At 36.0% G+C, this 22,615-nt stretch overlaps 1 protein-coding gene across 1 annotated transcript in view; it reads left to right on the top strand.

Annotated features, from left to right (window-relative positions):
- The window catches only part of si:dkey-256h2.1 (uncharacterized protein LOC337520 homolog), a 192,968-nt gene that overhangs the window by 43,419 nt on the left and 126,934 nt on the right, over positions 1-22,615 (top strand). Inside the window, exon 4 of the mRNA XM_059972591.1 lies at positions 19,841-20,001. Within this exon, the coding sequence (XP_059828574.1) occupies positions 19,841-20,001 (161 nt within the window). The remainder of the gene's footprint in view (positions 1-19,840; positions 20,002-22,615) is intronic.

Here is a 22,615-nt window from a genome sequence, read left to right as displayed (position 1 = left end):
TTACAGGAAAGGTACAAGAATGAATAGAAGATTGGCTGAATAGCAGGAGGCAAAAAGTGGGAATAAAGGGGGCCTTATCTGGTTGGCTTCTGGTGCCTAGTGGTGTACCACAGGGGTTGGTTTTGGGGCAGTTCTTTGTCAATGATTTGGATGAAGGAATTGATGTTTTGTGACCAAATTTGCAAATGATATGAAGTTAGATGGAAGGGCAAGTAGTGTTGATGAAGCAGGGTAACTTGCATAAAGACTTAGACAGTTTTGGGGGAATGCGCAAAGAAGTAGCAGATGGAATATAATGTAGGGAAGTGCACGGTCATGCACTTGGGCAGAAGGAATAAAGGCGTAGACTATTTTGTGAATGGGAAAGAAATTCAAAAATCAGAGGTAAAGAGGGACTTGGGAGTCCTTGTGCAGGATTTCCTAAAGGTTAAATTTCAGTTTGAGTCTGTGGTAAGGAAGGCAAATGCGATGTTAGCATTCATTTCAGGAGGATTAGAATGCAAAAGCAAGGATGTAATGCTGAGGTATTATAAAGCATTGGTCAGACTGCACTTGGACTGCAGGTTTCCCCCCGCTATCCAAAGGTAGAGCATTCCTATGAAACCGTTTGTAAGCCGAAATGTCGTAAAGTGAAGAGGCAATTAACATTAATTTATATGGGAAAAATTTTTGAGCATTTCCAGAACCAAAAAATAACCTACCAAATCACACCAAATAACACATAAAACCTAAAATAACATTAATATATAGTAAAAGCAGGAATGATATGATAAATATATAGCCTATATAAAGTAGAAATATTGTACGTAAGGTGTAGCTTCACTTATCAAACTCAGGAAGACAGCAAGCCAAAATCGGTTTGGAGTAAAAAATAAAATCGGCACATACACGCAAGTGCATACATACGTACACACGTATGCACATACACATGTACACGCATGCGCGCACAACTGCCCGCACAAGGCTTCATTGTCATGGTAGTCTTTCTCGGGGTAAACACACATATAAAGCGGGCGTCTTTTTTTTGTAAAAGCGAAAATCCTCTTTGGTTAGCGAAAACAGGTACTAATGTAGATCTTTCGTACAGCAAACTGTTGTAAAGCGAACATACGAAAAATGGGGGCCACCTGTATTATGAGTAGTTTTGGGCCTCTTATTCAAGGAAGGATATGCTGGCATTGGAAAGAGTCCAGAGGAGGTTCACAAGAATGATCCTAAGAATGCAAAGGTTAACACATGAGCGTTTGATGGCTTTGGACCTGTATTTGCTGGAGTTTAGAAGAATGAGGAGGGGATCTCATTGAAACGTGTCGAATATTGAGAGGTCTGGATAGAGGGGGAAGCCTAGGACCAGAGGGCACAACCTCAGAATTGAGGGAAGTCCATTTAAAACACAGATTAGGAAAAAATTACTTTAGCCAGAGTGTCATGAATCTGTAAATTCTTTGCTGCAGATGGCTGGCTGTACAGGCCAAGTTATTGTGTATATTTAAGACTGAGGTTGATAGGTTCTTGATAATCAAGGTGTCTGAGCTTATGGTGAGAAGACAGGAGAATGGGTTGAAAGGGATGATAAATCAGCCAAAGAGGAATGGCAGAGCAGACGACGGGCCAAGTGGCTTAATTCCTCTCCAAGGTCTCATGGTCATAATGTAGGGAAGTACACTGTCATGCACTTGGGCAGAATGAATAAATGTGTGGACTATTTTCATAAATCAAAGTATTGTGTATAGGAGTTGGGATGTTATGGTGAGTTTGTATAAGACATTGGTGAGGCCAAATTTGGAGTATTGTACACAGCTCTGGTCACCTAACTATAGGAATGATATCAGTAAGATTGAAAGAGTGCAGAGAAGATTTACTAGGATGTTGCTGGGTCTTCAGGAGTTGAGTTACAGGGAAAGATCAAACAGGTTAGGACTTTATTCCTTGGAGCGTAGAACAATGAGGGGGATTTGATAGAGGTTTACACAATTATGAGGGGTATACACAGAGTAAATGCGAGTAGGCTCTTTCCATAGATTAGGAGAGATAAATACAAGAGGACATGGCTTTAGGGTGAAAGGGGAAAGGTTTAGGGGGAACTTATTCACTCAGAGAGTGGTGGGAGTGTGGAACGAGCTACCATCTGATGTAAATGCGGGCTCACTCTTAAGTTTTAAGAATAAATTGGACAGATGTATGGATGGGAGGTCTGGAGGGTTATGGACTGGGTGCAGGTCAATGGGAATAGTGGAATAAAGTTTTGGCACAGATTAGAAGGGCTGAATGGCCTGTTTTCTGCGCTGTAGTGTTCTATGGTTTTAAATGCATCAGTAAAAAATAAAAGAGTTATATTTAACGTTTGATTTGAAAGTGGAGATAATTGAATTATCAAAGGATAAGTGGAACTGGTGCATACATATAAAACAACTACTTCAATATTTATGAAAGACTTTGATTGCATTGGTTAAAAGGATAAGTGATATTATAGTAAAAGCATTAGATAAGTTAATTAGGTTAAAATGCAATTTGCTAGAATTTGATGGAATATATCCAAGGATCCGGAGGGAAATAGAGTAAGAAATAATGAAAGCCCAAGAATGTATGTATTAAGGTTCCATTGAGATTTGGTATTGACTGAGCATAGTGGAGTGTCTGAAATCATAATTATCTTCAAAACAGAGGGCAACAAACTGGGGAATAAGAACTTTGTTACTAGACTGTGCCAGTGAGAATGCGGATCTTTAATTAAAGGTATTAAGAAAATAATTAAAAGTGTGAACACAGAAATGGCAAATACATGAAGATGATATTTTTTTAAGTGATGACAGGTTTGAAAGCACAGAAATTAGGAATCTATGAGTGGAGTAACAGCAAAAATGAATTAAAAATTCACTATCAAGGACAAAACTGAATGGAGATTGAATATATTTTTGTGAGGGGTTGAAGTAATTAACAGTATTCTGCAGAATTCTGTACTGGATAGTATTAATTCATTGAAAATGATTGTTTGGATAGAGGGCTTCATCTTCATAATTATCCATTTTGCACGTATCTGGAAATAAGTTAGACAATTGTGAAGATGAAAGAAAGAAATGTATCAACTGATGGAATAGATGGAAAAATAATGAAGGAAGTCCAAGTTGGAACCTCTTATTCATGGTTACAGATGAAGTGCACAGGTGTTTTATCTTTACAGCCCATTACTTGCAGAAACAGTGGACTCAAAATCAGTTTCAGGAAGGGAATTTATATGCTGATCCTTTGGTCTTTACCTTCATGACAGCAAATTCACTCTCAATAATGAGCATATGCTTTCCACTAATAATAAAGACTGCTCTGGAATCCATTTGTCATGTGAGAAGCCAGTCCTGCATTCCCAGGCAACATAATAGAATGCTCCTCTACTTATTCACACAGGCTGAAGAAGATATTCCAAAGTAAATACATAATTACACATTTCATTATTCTTTGCACTTGTTCGTTCTTCTTTCAAACTTTGCAACACATATTGAACTAAAAAAAAGAGATGTCACAAGTTCTGCTACATTTAACATTAGGGAACCAAAGCAGTCCAGTTGTTATTTACAGTTAGCTAACAGTTGCATAATAAAAATACCACGGACTTTATGCTCTCACATGTGTGATCCAAAATACAAAAGGCAAACTAATATACATGAAGAGGATTTTAAAAACTACCCAAAAAATCAGCAGAAATCGGTGCATGAAAAATCATCCAGACTTGTTCTTTTTTTAACCATAAGGGTAGTCTGAATATTTTGTATACTAGGAGATACATAGTTACAACAGCTTAATATATATGAACATAATCAACACATTGAATGAAATATATAATTGAGTTTATTCTCATCTTCAGTGCAAACTGGAGCCCAGTACGACAAATTCCTGTCAGCACAGGTGCCATGTATAATCATTATCACTAACTACTTTTTTCAGAAATCAGTATTCAGGTTTCATAAATCATATATAGTATTTTTGAAGCGGTAATAAAGAGGATTGATGAGGGCAAGGCAGAAGGCTCTGTTTAAATGGACTTCAGCAAGGCCTTTGACAAGTGACTGCATGGAATAGGTTTTGAGCCAGCATTTAAAAGTCTAGTTTTAAAAGTTTATTGAGTTCCACAGTTTAGGCGCATAGTTCAAAAAAGATGACCTGCCAATTATCTTTTGAGGGAGATTTATTTAAATTTAAGAAACTGGCAAAAGAGGACCTGAGAGCTCGAGCAGGATTATAAATCCAAAATGACTCCATGATGTACTCTGGTCCCAAATCTTTGACAATTTTAAAAACAAGTAAGAGAACTTTAAAAGCAATTCTAACAGATACAGGAAGCCAATGCAAAGTAGTTAGGACAGGAGTGATATGCTCCCTCATCCTAGTTTTGGTTTAAAGTCCAGCAGTGGCATTCTAAATGAGTTGAAATTTGTCAATAGATTGCATTTGGAAGGTCAGTAAACATTTGCAGTGGTCTAGTCTATTCAATATAAAAGTGAGAATTAGATTTTCAGCATCATTACGAGACAGAAGCAGACATACCTTTGAAATATTTCTTAGGTGTAGAAATGCTGCTCTGGTCACTTTCTTTATGTGGGATTTAAAATTCAAATCTGAATCAAGGATAATATCCAGGCTTGTTACTTCTGATATTACAAAGGGGAGTCAAGTTCCTAACATTATCAAGCAGTTTACGTCTTTTGGCTTTTGGACCAACTAGAAGTATTTCAGTTTTATCTTCATTTAATATTAGAAATGATTGCTCATGCCGCAAAACCCGTTTGACATTTAAAATGAAATAACACTGCATACAACGTTTTGTTTTGCCTTTATGCTATGTATAAACAAACTATAATGTGTTGCATTTATGAAATTGATGAACTCCTGCAGAGAAAACGAAATTGCATTTCTGCATGCAACAAAAACATTTTGAACTCCGAAAATAAGATGTTGGGTTGAAGGTTACTTTTAAGTAAAATACTCAACGTCTATTTGAGTCCTTCTTGTGTTTATGAAAAACGCTAAACTTAAATTTGCCGCCAGCAGCAAACCAAAAATAACGTCAGCCAGCTGTCAACCTGAAAAATAAAAGGACTATTTCACTGAACAATGAAAACATATGAATATACGTAAAATAATAGGCAATTAAAATATTTATCATACTTGGTCAGGTTGACTCACACCTGACAATGCAGTCGTATTCGGTAGGGATGGATCGATGCTTAGGGGAGTGACCGGGAAGGATAATGTGTTTTTTTCCTCTCTGAACTCACAGAAGCGTTTCCCAAACGATGTTTGCATTGCGATGATTGCAGAATGTAAATACTCCGAATTTATCATGTCGTGACCTTGTTTGAACTCTCTCAAATTGGGGAAGTGAGACAATGTGCCTTTCTGTAAATCTCTGGCAAGCACTGTCAACTTGCGCTCGAATGCCAAAACATCCTCCAACATGTGTAGGGCTGTAAGTCCTTACCCCTGAAGAGCTGTTTTCAGTGTGTTCAGGTGCGCTGTCATGTCTACCATGAAGTGTAGCTTTTCCAGCCACTCTGGCTGTTCCAGCTCAGGAAAGGTGAGCCCTTTGCTGCCCAGGAAAGTTTTCACTTCTTCCAGACACGCGACAAAGCATTTCAGCACCTCCCCTCTGGACAGCCAGCGATAAAAACACGTTGTAGCGGTGTGCTCACGCAGTCAGTAAACTGCAGTCGAATAACTTTATTCGAACTAAACAGCCTTGCTTTTAAGCCTCCCTCAACCCAGCCCCCATGGACGCAGATGCTGCAAAAGACGCGTACTCACAAACCCCCGTAGGCTATCTCCCTTAGCCGGAATGCTGGCTAATTGTGAGCCGTTTCGGATGTGCCAGGAAATGTGTCGCCACACTTAGATTGTACAAGATCACCATAATCTTCAAATTTAGAATTACATTTCAAAAGCTAACAAAGTAACATAAAATACATTTTAATTAAATACTGACCAATTATTTCCCAAAGCCACAGGGAGCCGCAGCACAGAGGTGAAAGAGCCACAAATGGCTCGGGAGCCGCGGGTTGCCGACCCCCGCCCTAGATGCTTGTAGAAGATAGAAATTTGGGGGAATTTGAAAAGGAAGTTGATTAGTTTTTCAGAAAAGGAGAACATCTTGAATGGTGGAGCAGCTATGCCAATACCAATTTATATGTCATCGTGTCGCACAGGACATAAACAAGCCCTTCACCTCAACATGTCCATGCAGCAATTAAGGATCTATCAACATGATTCACATTTCCTACCTTTCAGCTTGCAGCCTCCTGTTCATGATGCTTCAGTTGTTCACTTACATACTTTTTAAATGCTGTAATGCAGTATGTCTTTCTGTACTGCTGTTTTCAGGGAACTTTGGATATGTGCACCAAGGCCCCAATGTTGCCTAGTACTCACTTAGAGTCCTATCATTAACTGAATATATCCTAGACCTCCCAAAATGCATATTTTTGAGCATTAAAGTCTATCATTTTTATGACCAACTTACTAATACAGAAATGGTGTTCTCTATCTGAGACTGCCTTCCTCACTATCAACAACACCACAAAATTTAATTTTATCTGCAAACTTCCTAGATTTACATCCATAATGTTAAGAAAATAGTGAGAGTTCAGCACCAATCCATGTAGCACACCATTGGTCGCTGACTTCCAATTGTAAAGACAATACTCAGCATCCTATCTGCCTCTCATCACCAAGCCAGCTTAAAGATCCACTTTGCTAAATTGCCTCAGATCTCACGTGGAACCTTGTCAAAAGTTTTCTTGAAGCCCATCTGGTACAATGGCATTAACCTCACCAAAACAATTAGTCGCCTCTTTGAAAAATTTATAACCAATTATTCAGACAAGTTCTGCTTAGTACAACTTTAAAGTTTCAACATGTAGTTTTGTCTAATCTTTTGATTTTTTTTGTTCTTTTCTCATTTTCCCACTCTTTATTCCTAAAACTAATGTTTCTTGCAAAGATCCAGTTTGGTAGAGAGTACTCCCAATGCATGGTCTGTTCTTATGAACTCTTCAACTTGAAGTGATAGCAATATCACATCTGTTTCTCTCATTAAGTATTCCCTGTTAATTTAAGCCATTCCAGAATGAATAGCATTAGGTATTGAAGGCTGTTTATCTCCACCCTACATTTTGGTAATCCTGGCTCCTGCTTTGCTTGATACTGATGAGCTGGGTTTTAGAATTTAATTACAAGCAAGTGACCATTTACTGGTGGTTAACAAAACAAGGAATACAACTAAATACTTTACTACTAACTCTTTTTCTGTATAAAATTATGGTAAATGATCACTACAAACAATAAAAGAGGTGAGTGAAGGTGAGGCTGAGTTGAGGGTCGAAGCTTGTGGGTGTGAGGCAAAATCAGGGTGAGCAGAGTGGAAGAGAGGCAGATTCAAAGCCTGTCCACCTAAACCTAGAGCAAGGTTCGATTGGTCTAAGCACCAGGATAATTTGGAAAGGGTGTGTACGGGCTGAAACGTGGGGGTGGGGTCCAGCCCCAGAGTGTATTGATGTTACCTGGTCTTAGAGCAAGGAATGACCCGATAACTGGCCGATTTAAACACCAGGCCAGATGGACTGAAAAGGCAGGTTCTGCCCGCCGATCCATGACGTTTGCTCTACGCTGCGCTAAGGCTGTGGCCTGCTCCTGCTGCCTGGGGCTCCACGATGTTTACTCCGTTTTGTGCTGAACTGAGGTTCGGGCTGTGGCCTGCTCCATCAGCTGCAGGCTTAGTGTCTGTGGGCTCCGTGATGTTTGCTCGTCTCTGCGCTGAACATATGCTTGGGCTGTATTCCCTGGAGTTCAGGAGAATGGGGGGGATGGAAGAATTGGATCAGCCCAGGATTGAATGGTGGAGCAAACTCAATGGGCCGAATGGCCTATTTCTGCTCCTATATCTTATGGTCTTAATTATAGATGCTGAGGCTCTGGGCTACTCTGGGTTTTGTGTCTAAGGACTCACTTTTGGGGGGGTGGAGTTTCAAGATGGCGATGTAAGCATCTGCCTTTTAGGCGCTCTTTATTTTTTCAACTATAATCACCCTTTAATCAAATCTTTCCGAACTTAATCATACGAGTTGCTACTTCTGATTAACTCTTTTTTCCTAAAATAATATTTGAACTAATCTTGTCAAACTTAAAATGGCTACAAGTAAGAAATCGTCTAAGGATCCTTTATCTATCGACACAGTTGCTAACCTTCTGGATTCTAAACTTGCGGGTTTGGAAGGCAGACTAGAAGGTAAATTGGATAGTAAACTGTCAAGTTTGGAAAAAAGGCTTACCACGAAAATATCTGATCTTGAAGGAGTTGTTAGATCGCTTGAAATTAAGTTTCAATCGCAGGCATCAGATGTTCAGCGGCATGAAAATAAGATTACGACTCTTGAACAATCAATTTGTGAAAAAGCACGTACAATTGAAGCGTTGGAGAAGAAGATAGAGTCGACTGCTAAAACTATGGATCAGTATAAGTTTAAAATTACTGATCTTGAAAACCGATCTCGCAGACAGAATTTGCGCATCATCGGATTTCCCGAAAAAGTTGAGTCCGGTGATTTAACTGAATTTTTCTCTAAATTACTGTGGGAAATTTTTGGTGATGAAGGTTTGCAAACTAAACCTGTTATCGATCGCGCTCACAGAGTTGCGAGGTTTTCGTCTACGACTGGTAAACCACGAGCGGTGATTGTTCGCCTTCATTATCCTCGTGAGAAAGAGCTTCTAATTCGATTAGCTCGTAAAAAAGGTATGATCTCTTACCATACCAATTCATTTCGAATTGTTGAGGATTACTCATACGATGTAATGAGAGTCAGAATCGCTTTTAAACCAGTGATGGCAGAGATTCACTCGATTGGACTTAAACAAGCTTTAATGTATCCAGCGAAGCTTAGAATTGTGCTGAACGACAACAGTCAACGATTTTTCAACACTCCAGAAGAAGTGAAGAAATTTGTTGAAGAATATCGATCTTCTAGTGCAACTTGAACTATGAGTTACATTGAAGATTTTTTGGAGAGAGGATGCCATTTCATTTTAAGTTTTAACCCATGAAGCTGGGTTATAACTTCTTATCCTGATCTACGGGTCTGGTTTTTTTTTCTACTACTATTATCATTGCTTATAGATGCTGTTTTAATTTTTATAATATCCTTTTTTATACACGTTTGTATTTTGTAATAATGAATTATTTTTTTTAAAATGTCGTTCCTTCTTCCCATAAGACTTTGCTTTTTATAAGCGTTTATTTGTTTGCCTGTATTTAGAAATGGAACAAATGTTTTGAATTTTTTTTTAGTCTTTTTTTATATATGCTGTAGTGTCTATTAAATCTTTTTTTTAATTCTATTTTGATAACTCTTTTTTACTAAATTTTCTTATTAGATTGCTGAACTTATATTCATATTTTGTAATATGGCTTTTTCAAAATGTCGTTTCTTCTTCCCATAAGTCTTTGCTTTTGAAACGTCATCTTTCTTGTATTTGAATATGGAATTTTTTTTAAAGGTATATTACACTTTTAAATTTTAATGTTCATTTTTTTTTTATTAATGATTTTTTGTTTTACTATTTTAGTTTTTTTTTAATCTGACTGATATATATATATTTTTTTGCAACCCTCTATCTTAATCTGGGTGTTATATAGTTTTTTTTAAAATCTTCTTATGGAGCTGCCATCTTGAAATGGGGGTAATATTAGTATTAGTTTATGCGCCTGCCGCTTGGCTTTCTTTCAAAGGGTGGGGGGAGGGGGGAGGGATCTTTTTTCACGCTTTTGCTTTTTATTTTTTTGCTTTTAGTTTATGGGCCGACTTTAAATTATTAATATTGTTGAGGTGTCATGATCTCCGGTTGCTCCTGAATCAATTTTCCTTCTTCCTAAATTGTGGGTTATGTGTCTTTTTAACCTTTTATGATACACACAATTAATATTGGTATGATGGATAAATCTATTAACTTTATCTCGTGGAATACTAATGGTTTAAATCATCCGATTAAACGTAAAAAAATATTTAAAGTATTCCATAGATTGAACGCTAATATTATTTTTGCACAGGAGACCCATATTAGGAGGGAGGATAATCAACGTATTTTTAGGTTCTGGAAGGGTCAACAATTTCACTCGAATTGTACCGCTAAAATTAGGGGTGTGTCTATTTTTATAGACCCCTCAATTTCGTTTACACATCATGAAGTTATTTCTGATCCACAGGGCAGATTTTTGTTGATAACTGGTTCACTTTTTAATCGAAAAGTTGTTCTAGTTAATATTTATGCTCCAAACTTTGACTGCCCTGAATTTTTTAAATGTTTATTTACTTCCCTTCCTAATTTGAATGAATATATGTTGATAATGGGTGGAGACTTTAATTGTTGTTTGAATCCTTCGATGGATAGATCTATACCTATTCGAACTCTTCCGAATAGATCAGCTTTACTTATTAATTCTTTTATGGTCGATTCTGGAATTACTGAAATATGGCGGTTTCTGAACCCTAAAGATAAAGAATTTTCATTTTTTTCACATGTATATCATAGTTGTTCTAGAATTGATTATTTCTTTATTGATCATCGTTTATTAACAGATGTTACTGATTGTAAATATGACTCTATTGCTATTTCGGATCATGCACCTTTGAAGTTATCTATCAAGATCTCGGACTCTTCTATTAATACTAGATCTTGGAGACTTAACGCTACTTTACTTCAAGATCCAGAATTTATTACCTTCATAAAACAACAAATTGACTTATTTTTTTCAACAAACTATACCGAAGAGATTGACAGAGGAATACTTTGGGACTCTTTCAAGGCTTTTATCCGTGGACAAATTATCTCATATTCCGTTGGCAAAAGAAAACAAAGATATTTAGATATAGCTTTATTGGTGGATAAAATTAAAGAAATTGATAAGATTTATTCCGTTACTCCTACCAAAGAACTTTATAAGAAGAGAGTTGAGCTTCAAATGGAACATAGTTTATTATTATCTTCTTCAATTGAGAATCAATTAATTAAGACCAGGGCTCAATTTTATATTCATAGTGATCGAACTGGTAAATTGTTAGCTAATCAATTAAAAGCTATTTCGACTAAGCGACAAATTATTAAAATTCGTAAACAAGACGGAAATTTAACTACTGATCATAAAGAAATCAATAACACTTTTCAAGATTTTTATAAATCTTTATATCAATCAGAATTTGATGGTGACCTGTCCATGATGTATAATTTTTTTAACAACTTGGATATTCCTAAACTGATAGATGAAGATTGTAGCTTGCTTGATGCTCCTATCTCTATGGCCGAAATAAGAGAGGCTATCTCATCAATGAATTCAGGGAAAGCTCCTGGTCCTGATGGTTTTATGTAGAATTTTTTAAAACTTTTTCTTTATTGCTTTCTCCTTGGCTATGTGAAATCTTTAATGATGCGTTTGTTAAGAAGAGATTACCTCAATCTTTTTATGAAGCTACTATTTCTCTAATTCTTAAAAAAGATAAAGATCCTACTTTATGTGCATCTTATCGCCCTATATCATTATTAAATGTAGACTCTAAGATTCTTACAAAAATTTTAGCCATTAGATTAGAAAAGGTACTATCACAGATTATTTCAGAAGATCAAACTGGTTTTATTAGGAATCGGTATTCCTTTTTTAATATTAGAAAATTGATTAACATAATTTATACTTCATCACCCACAACCCCAGAATGTGTTATCTCATTAGATGCTGAAAAAGCTTTTGATAAAGTTGAATGGACATACTTATTTAATGCATTGAGAAACTTTAATTTTAGTTCTAATTTTATATCATGGATTAAATTAATATATTATAAACCTGTTGCTTCTGTTCTTACAAATAATTATAGATCTTCTTTTTTTCAATTATCTCGTGGTACGAGACAAGGTTGTCCTTTAAGTCCTTTATTATTTAATATTGCATTAGAACCTTTAGCCATTGCTATTCGTGAATCTCCTAATATTTTTGGTATCATCCGTAATGAGAAGTTATACAAATTATCACTTTATGCTGATGACCTGCTGTTATATATTTCTGATCCTAATAGGTCTATTCCCGCTATTTTATCCTTGTTGGCTCAATTTGGTAGTTTTTCTGGTTATAAATTAAACTTAGATAAGAGTGAATTATTCCCCTTAAACGCGCAAACCTTATTGAATGACAGGATGCCATTTAAAGTTGTTACTGATAACTTTATCTATTTAGGTATAAAAATCACCAAGAAATATAAAGATTTATTTGGACTGAATTTTTTACCTATGCTTCATCAAATTCAACAACTTATTACAAGATGGTCTCCCTTATTTTTATCATTAGTTGGTCGGATTAATGCTATTAAAATGATGATTTTACCGAAATTTTTATATTTATTTCAAGCCTTACCAATTTTTATTCCTAAATCTTTTTTTGACAACATTGATTCAAAACTTTCCTCATTTGTGTGGCAAAATAAAAACCCCAGGTTAAGCAAAAGGCAATTACAAAAATCTAAAAAAGATGGTGGTCTAGCTTTACCTAACTTTAGATTTTATTATTGGGCGAATAATATTCGTAACCTAACGTATTGGAAACTAGATTTGGACTCACCATTGTGTCCACAGTGGGTAAATTTGGAATGTAGTGAGGTAAAGGGATATTCTATATTCTCCGTTCTTGGTTCTTTTCTTCCTGTTGATTTAGTTAAATTCAATAAACAGATATCTAACCCTGTTGTCAAACATACACTACGAATTTGGTTTCAATTTCGTAAATTTTTTAATCTGAAAAACTTTGTTCTTGACAGCCCTATTTTATTTAATTTTTTTTTCAAACCTTCCTTGACAGATCAAGCTTTTAGCATATGGAAAAGGAAAGGTATAAAATGTTTTCGTGATCTTTTTTTTGAAGGTACTTTGATGTCTTTTGATCAACTTTCTAACAAATTTAAATTACCTAAATCCAATTTTTTTAGATACTTACAAATTAGAAATTTCTTACACAAAATTCTTCCATCTTTTCCCAATTCAACTCCAATGGATTTTTCAGATTTGATTTTCACCTTTAATCCCTGCCATAAGGGATTAGTAGCTTTTATTTATAACATGATTATGAAGATACAACCAGAAATATCAGATAGAATTAAACAAGAATGGGAAAAAGAACTTCGATATAATATATCAACAGATAAATGGGAAAAAATTTTGCAAATGGTTAATTCTTCTTCTATATGTGCTAAACATGCTTTAATACAATTTAAAATTGTACATAGAGCTTATATGTCTAAAGATAAGCTTGCTCGATTCTACTCTCATATCAATCCTCAATGGGACAGATGTCACTTAGAAGTGGCTTCATTGACCCACATGTTTTGGTCATGTCCCACTTTACATAACTACTGGAAGGACATTTTTGATGTCATTTCCTCAGTATGGAATATCGATTTACAACCTCATTTTATTACTGCAATTTTCGGTATGCCAAATGAAGATGGTAATCAGTTTTCCCCTTCAATCAGACGAATGATTGCTTTTGTAACATTAATTGCCAGAAGGTCTATATTACAAAACTGGAAAGAAGTAAATCCTCCTACCACATCTCAGTGGTTCTCTCAAACTATTTCCTATCTGAGTTTGGAAAAAATTAGAAGCACTATTTTTGACTCATGAATTAAATTTGAAGAAACTTGGGGACCGTTCATTCGACATTTTCATATGAATTAATTTGGCCTTTTTCAGATCCTTTTCTCTACTTATTCTTGTTCAGGTATGGAATTCCGGAGTTTTTTCTTGACACTATCACATACTTATAAACTGTTATTGTTGCCCATGTTAGTTTAGTTTAGTATTTTTTTTAATATATATTTTCTTCTATATATTTTCAATTTTTTTTTCTCTTTTGATGATTATTTTTGTTTTTTTTCAGATATATTTATATAGACTTGATTGATTAATGTACCTTTTGTTGATTGATGTTTAATAGGATATTATTATCCTATTACTAATGTAATTTCAAGTCTATTGAATTTGTAATCTATTCATTATCATGCTATGTTTTTTCTTATATATATATGAAATTTAATAAAAGGATTGAAAAAGAAGGACTCACTTTTGTTCTGAATGCTGTTTCCTTACTTTTATTGTTGGCATGGTATGTTTTTTTTGCTCTGCACATTGAGTGTTTGATGGGTATTTTTAATATTTGGGTTATTTTGGGTTTCTTTGTTTTGTGGCATCCTGAAAGGAGATGATTGCCAAGATTGTATAATATATACATTGATAATAAATGCACTTTGAACTTTAAAGTGGTATCCAGTTGTCAGAAGTCTCATGGTGCAGAATCTGCTCACCTAATTCTGTTTGCCACTTTTTAAAAAACATATTGGAGTCCAGTTTTCCATGTTCACTTTAAATTCATCAGGATTTGTTTTAAGATTCTTTTAAGATTGCTTAGTTTACTGGGAAATTTACTGTACCATTGTGTAACATCAAAAAAGATGTAAATTAAAACTGTATTGGCATATTAATATGATGATATAATATTGGAATTTTAACTAAATATATAAGTTGTTTTTTGAGCGCTTGTACCACCCAACTAAGTTGAAGAACTGTTTAGTGTTAAGCTTTGTGTATGATGTATAGATTACAAGTATTTTCTGGTACTATAAGTCTATTTGCTCTTTGTGGCTATATCAAAAACATAACCTTCTTAAAAGGATTAGTTGTTTAAATTCAGGTTTGGTTAATGGCCTTAAATTTTGAACAGGTATTTGAATATAATCCTGGAAGTGAATCAATATAATCCACATCTGTTGAATTGATAGGCTTCTGCAACAAAAGCCGTGCAGTCTCTCTTAAATCTATTCCTTTTCATTAGCAGAGATGGATCTAAAGCCTAAATAAGTTTTCTTTTTACAGCTTTTAAAAGCATATGACATTAGTGATGAAGGTTAAAAAGCAAAATGAGTAGCACTATCATGGAGCAAGCAGTGCTATCTTTATACAAGGCATTTCTAAAATTCATTATATAACATTATAAAATATGACATGATCATGGGTAATTATAAACAGAGTATAATTGTAAAACTTAGTCATGTACCTGTAAATCTAAATAATGGTTGTGTACTTTTATGGCAGTGATAATTAAAACATCTCATTTCTTATCCAATAAATGAAATATTGAGAACATTTTACAAGTTTGGAAGATCTCAAAGTAGTTTTGGTATCTCTTGAAGTATAACCACAATTGTAGGAAACATAGAAAACACTTTGCAGGCAAGAAACTTTGCATGACAACAGGTTGATATTAACTGGGAAATATAATGTAGTCACGTTTATCAAGGAATAAGTACAAATCAGGACTCCAATAAACTGGGTTATAAATGTTTATTTTTGTTTGTTGTATGGTGTGAATTATTTAATTTATTATGAAAACAAAGGAATGTAAATTGAGTAGGTGATTTAATCAGGTTGCTTAAATGGTATTGTTTTTAACATGGATGACAACTGACATGGACTCCATGTTTCTAAGATTCTTTTTGATATCTTCTACGACCAGATCAGAAATGTAAGCCTAACATGTACCTGTACAACCACTTACAGTCTCATTTAAAGAGGTTCAGAATAAATTTTGCCCTAATTTTTATATCAGATGTTTATCGCTTTTGTTGCTGAAGATGCCTCTTCTGCAGTCTCAGACAGTTATTTCAAATGCCAAATATAGAAATAGCAGTCACAATTCAAATATTTGATGTTACTGAGGCTCAAAGGCAGACAATACAGTGGCTATAAAAAGTAGTCACCCCCCCTTGGAAGTTTATGTTTTATTGTTTTACCATATTGAATCACAGTGATTTAATTTGGCTTTTTTTTGATACCGATCAACTGAAAAAAGCTCTTTCATGTCAAAGTGAAAACAGATGTCTTCAAAGTGATCTAAATTAATTTCAATTATAAAATACAAAATAATTGATTGCATAATTACTCAACCCCTTCATGTCAGATTTTGTAGATGCACCTTTGCCAGCAATTACAGCCTGGAGTCTATGTGGTTAGATGTTTATCAGCTTTGCACACCTGAACACTGCAATTTTCCCCCCCATTCTTTATAAAACTGCTCAAGCTCTGTAAGATTGCAAGGGGATCGTGAATGAATGGCCCTTTTCAAGTCACAAATTCTCAGTTGGATTGAGGTCTGGATTCCTACTTGGCCACTCCAAGACCTGGTTGTTTTTAAGCCTCTCCTGTGTAGCTTTGGCTTTATGCTTGGGGTCATTGTCTTGCCAGAAAATAAATCTTCTCCCAAATCGCAGTTCTCTTGAAGACTGCATCAGGTTTTCCCTGTATTGTGCACATTCATTTTACCCTCTACCTCACAAGCCTTCCAGGGCCTGCTACAGTGATGCATCCCCACAGCAGCTTAATGATAGGGATGGTGTGTTTTTGATGATGTGTGGTGTTTAGTCTGATGGCCAAAAACCTCAATTTTGGTTTCAAATGACTATTAAACCTTATTCCATCTGACTTCAGAGTCACCCATACTGCTTCTGGCAAACTCTAGCTGAGATTCATGTGATTTTTTTTTCCAACATTGGCTTCCACTTTGCCACTCTTCCATTAAGTTGTCACTGGTGAAATATCTGGGCAACAGTTGTTAAATGCAGTCTCCCATCTCAGCTACTACAGTTGGAACTCCTCCAGAGTTATCAATAGGTCTTTTGGTGGACTCCCTCACTAGTCCCCTTCTTGCACAGTCATTCAATTTTTGAGGATGGCCTGCTCTAGGCATGTTTACAACTGTACCATATTCTTTCTGTTTCTTGATTTACATAACTGTACTCCAAGGGATATTCAGTGACTTGGAAATTTTCTTGTATCCATCTCCTGACTTGTGCTTTTCAGTTACCTTTTCATAGAGTTGTTTGGAGTGTTCTTTTGTTTTCATGGCGTAGCTTTAACCAGGACACAGTTGACTCGCCCACAGTTGGACTTTCCAGACACAGGTGTATTTTTATTACAATCAATTGAAACACATTGACTGCATGTGATGATCTCTATTTAACTAGTTATGTGACTTCTAAAACCAATTGTCTGCGCCAGTAATACCAGTAATGATTTGGTGTATCATATTAAAGGAGTTGAATACTTATGTAATCAATTATTTCATGTTTATATTTGTAATTAATTTAGATCACTTTGTGGTGATCTGTTTTCACTTAGATACAAGAGTCTTTTTCTCTTGATCTATGTAAATCATGCAATCCCAAATTGATACTTGAAGCTTAACAACTGTTAATGAATGAACATCAACTATGTCCGGAAAGTTAAGAATTCAAAGTTCTAAGTGTCATTCCTTGTGGTTGTGATCTGTTACTGAAGAAATGTTCATTTCAACTTCCTGCTTTTCCATTACCTCTTTCATTCTATTCCCTTTTAACTTAAACATTATTTCCCCATAAATAAAAAAAAGGCTTCACATTGAAATCCTGAAGTAATTCAGAAAACACTGTAAATCCTCAGCTTAGCAGGTAGCATTCTTGGAGAAGCTGAGTTAACAATCTCAGTATAAACTCAGGAGGGATTAAGGATGGAAGAGTTGATACACTTCAATAGTTTCAGGTACTGCAGGAGATCTAGAACCGCAAGAGGAGAAGTAAGCTGCTGCCTGGCTTGCTGTGTTCCACCAGCATTTTGTGTGTGTTGTTTGAATTACCAGCATCTGCAGATTTCCTCGTGTTTGCTCCTTATTCACTGACAACTTGCATCATGCATCATTCTTCACTCTGAAGTATTAGTATTAATGAAGGCATCTCTGGCAATCCTGAGAACAGTGTGAGCCGATGACAGGGAATTATTCTCTTCACATTTGTCCTCTTCTTCACTGTTGTCCACATATGTATAACCTACATCTTGTTCTTCGAGTAGGGAGCTGTAACAAAGCTGCTGTGTAGACCTTGGCTGGTGTAAATTGAGTGTGCTGTCAGATTTTTGTCAGCAGCTTGAGCATGTTTTCAGCATGCTGATGGCTTGTTCAATCAATGAACTTGTGATATTATGATATTCTTTGTGACACTGTTGATTTACAGCTTGGGCTTCAATGGGTATCATCCGTCAAGTCTGAAGCGTCCATCCCTTGTCTCCTTGCTTGCAGCCTAGCTGCTTTCGGCTATTATTCTGCTTGAAATTGCTTTCATACAAAGTAATACATGTTCAAATAAAAGAAAATACATAGGAAAGGTGGAAAAAGAGTAACAGGAGGTCTGTGATAGGGGAAAAGCAGAAATAATAAAGTATTTAAAAAAAAGGTTTTTCAGATTCAGATTCAGTTTATTGTCATTTAGAGACCACAAATGCAATGCAATTAAAAAATGAGACAACGTTCCTCCAGAATGATATCACAAAAGCACATGACAAAACAGACTACACCAGAAAATCCACGTAACGCTTGGCAATCCCCAATCCAGAGTTCGGAGAAGCTGCTGCGTATTAGTATTGCACTACCATCTTAGCGCATTCCCTGGAAAGGAGCTCCAAATCCCCCAGACAAAACAAGACCAAAAGCTAAAACTACAAGACCTGCACAAAACCACATAGTTGCAACAGTGCAAGCAATAGCATAATTGATAAAAAAAATACAGACCATGGGCACAGTAAAAATAGTCCAAAGATGTTAAAAGACTGTAAGTTTGAAAGAAACCACCACACAGTTTCCACAAGTCCTCAGGGTCCCGAATGACTCGTCATCCCACACAGGCGGCAGAAAGGAATACCCCCGCTATGGACTTCCATGGCGCCGGACTCAGCCTCGCAGACGCAGCACACAATGAAAGCTATACAATGAAAGGGAGATTTTAAAAGACATAGCTGGCACAGACAGGTTGAGCTGAAGCATCTGATTTTGTGCTGATTGAGTCAAAGGTAAGAAACAAATGACGGGTATAAAAGGAAGTAGGCTAGTGAACATTAATATTTGAAAGTTTTGAATTCCATGCTGTATCCAAGTGGCTTCATAATCCCTGATTGAAAGGTGATTTATTGTTCCTCGAGATTAAATCAAGCTTCAATGAAACACAAAGACAGGAAAAAAATCCAGAGGGACTCATCAGGGCAGCCAGGAATTTTAGAAAGGTAAAAGGGAAACATACTGAATATTTACAGTACCCTTCATCAGATCTAGAAAAGTCTTGGACAGATGAGAATTTGCAGTGAAGAGCAAGTTGCCTGTCTTGCTGTTGACCATCAAACAAAATTGGTACAGAACATGCTGTATTGCTGAGCCTACTGATGTTTCATCCCCATGGCCAGTTTGTGCTCAATGCTGTTCAAGAAACTCAACTTAAAGGAGCACAGCTTTCACTGAGGCAATATATAGTCTACTGGACTCTACACGAGTTCAATTTCAGAACTGTACCATAGTGATTGTTTTGCAAAAATAGATTCTGTTGTTAATTAATTCTATTACTTAATCTTCACAAACCTATTTTGCCCTTCCAGCGCAGCAGCCGATCCTGTTCTCCCCTTCAAATCCACTCTGCCTTTCCAGACAACCTCTCTCTAATTCCCAGCATTTCCCCTGCCAATTCTGGTTGCTTAAATATTTGGTGCCATTTTCAATATCAGGACATCAATCTGAATGGTTAATTCTTTTTATTGTTTCTGCATATGCTGTCTGATTGGATGAATATTTCTAACATATACTGTTTATACTGTAGATTTCTGAAATTTGCATTATTTTAAAAATGTCACCCACAAATGACTATTACTGTGTTCTTGATTTATTTCATAGAAATATCTTTTTGTTTCTTTGCAGATCAAAAATATGGAAAATTCTGCAGCATTAGGAGTACTGGTTTATGTAAGTCTTGGAAAAGCACTTCAGGATATGAATTGTGAAGGAAATGAATGCTTCACCCCCATAAGTATACCAGCTTCAATGATACATTTTCAGAAAGATGTGATTGATTCATTAAGGTAAATTTATTATTTTTCTTGGGCTCTTAATATTAGCATTATAAATTTATATGATGGCTGCAGAAAACTATAGAAATGGCTTGCATTTTTTCATTGAATCTTTATGAAATATGAGCCAGTCAGTTCATCATTCTGTTCCAGCCAAAATGAGTGATCCACTATTGTCCCACTTTCTTACAATAAGTCCCTTGACTTGAAGGCTACGGCTTGTCAGTGACACATCCATGTATCTCTTCAAATGTAATGAGGGATCTTGCTTGGCTTTCTTTTCCCCCAGAGTCTTTTTTAATGGAATATGACAATGTTCCATTTTTTAAATTAGTACTAACGCAACAGAAGAATTGCTTTCAGTCATGCTGGCCCCGTATTTCTAATTTCTGTGAATCTCTAAACATAAAAAGTGGCTTTATGATTTGAATGTGGAACAGTAATGTTGCATGGTCGTCAGTCTCTTTAAAACAGATGCAGTATAAATGCAACTTTAAAAACACTGGACTTTCTGTTTTAATTCATATTTATTACATTAAAATTGATAAAAATTGTCAGTACAAGAAGCAATTTAACTCGCCATATCCATGTAATCAAAAATGACACTGTTTAGCTTACTTTCACGTATTAGTTCTTGCCATATAGATTTGTGTCAAGTGCTTCTCCAGATACCTTTGAATTGTGATAAGAGATTTTGCTTCCACAACCCTTTCTAATGGTAAATTCAAGACCTTTATTCTTTTTGGGTAGAAGTCTTTCATTCACCCCTTATCTCTCCACCAGTTAACTTAAACTTGAATCCCCTATGAGATATAGGTCATTCCTATTCATTCCAGGTCTCTCCATGTTTATGCACCTTAATCAAATTTTGCCTGCATCTCTTTTCTTCCAAAGAAAACAGTTCCAACCTAGTCGGTTCATCCCTTATTACATTAGTGGCTGCCAAGTTGGAGGTTTATAACGCATACTGAGCAGGACTGCGGCGAAGTACTGTAGGACACAAAGGAACATGCAAATGATCATATAATTGTCAAATGAGATTCAGAATAGCATATTTTGGAAGGAAGTCTTCTTGAAAGGTTTGAGTCCAGTATGGCAGAAGAGCAGAGGAATTTTTGAGACAAAGTCATGGAGTAATAGAGTCATAGAGCACAGACATAGGCCTTTGGCCCAACTCATCCATGACAACCAAGATACCTATCCAGACTACCATTTACTAGTGTTTGACCCACATCCCCCTAGACCTTTCCTTCCCTTGCACCTGTCAAAATGTCTTTTAAATATTGGTATTGTACCTGCCTCTACAGCTTCCTCTGACAGTTTATTCCGTATGCCCACCATCCTGGTTGTGAAATATATTCCCCTTAGATCCCTTCAAAATCTTTCCCACTCATTTTAAATCTATGCCCTCTAGTTTCATGCTCTCCCACCCTAGGAAAAGGACTGTGATCATTCACCTTACTTGTGCACCTGATGATTTTATATACATCTATAAGGTCACCCTCATCTTCCTACAATCTAAGGAAAATAAGTCCCAGCCTCCTGGACTCTCCTTAGAGCTCAAACCATCCAGTCCCAGTAACATCCCCATGAATTGTTACCACACCCTTTCAGGCTTTCAGACATCTGAAAGTCAACAATCACTAAAAAAAACTATTAGTGTGCAAGATACTGTATATGAAAAGATAAAGTACTGCTATTTATTTCTAGAGTGAGTAGGGAAGTTATGTTAGTCTATATTAAACTTTGGTTAGATCACACAGATTGTTGTTGGTCCACAGGAGTTGGGATATTGACGAGGGCTCTGCAGAGATTTACAGGAATAAGTCAAAATGCAGGAAAAGATGGTGAGGTCGCTTCTCTTATGATGAGGGTTTTGAAATTATGAAAGATATTGATAAAACATGGATTCCGGGAATATGCTTCCACTTGTGAAGAAGAAATGGTTATTTAAACTGTAGGGGATTTGGTTCTCATGAATAAAGATGAAAAATGTGGAATTTTCTATTTGGAGTGAATAAAGGAAATAATAGAGAATAGTGTTTCTCAATATTTTCAGTACCTGCAACCGGTTGGCTATCTTCCCAAATTGATGTAGACCTTGTTAAAGCAGCAGGCCATTTTTGTCTTTTTTTTAGTGCTCAATTTATTCCTATAAAAATAAATGAATAACAGTATTTACACCAAACTTTAATTAAATTGAATAATGCGAAATTCAACTTATTTAGTATTGTGCACCTTGGTCCAGAGAAACACTCTTTAGTTTGATGGTATACATCTTTACGGTTGAAATAACAATAAGCTTGGACTTGAATTGACTTGTGTTAAATATGCTAAATAGCTCAGGGACTTAATGAATGTTGGACCTTTGTAGGCAACCATAAGACCATAAAACACAGGAACAGAATTAGGCCATTTGGCCCATCAAGTCTGCTCTGCCATTCAATCATGGCTAATCCTTTTTGTCCCACCCCCAGCCCCGCTCCCAGGCCTTCTCTCTGTAACCTTTGATGCCCTGTCCAATCAACAACCTATCAAACTCTGCGTTAAATACACCCAATGACTTGGCCTCCACAGCTGCCTGTGGGAATAAATTCCACAAAATCAACGCCTTCTGGCTAAAGAA

The sequence above is a fragment of the Hypanus sabinus genome, chromosome 6, assembly GCF_030144855.1.
Source record: "Hypanus sabinus isolate sHypSab1 chromosome 6, sHypSab1.hap1, whole genome shotgun sequence".
Taxonomy (NCBI): domain Eukaryota; kingdom Metazoa; phylum Chordata; class Chondrichthyes; order Myliobatiformes; family Dasyatidae; genus Hypanus; species Hypanus sabinus.
The sequence above is the reverse complement of the archived record's forward strand: the minus strand, read 5'-3'. Positions and strand labels throughout refer to the sequence as shown.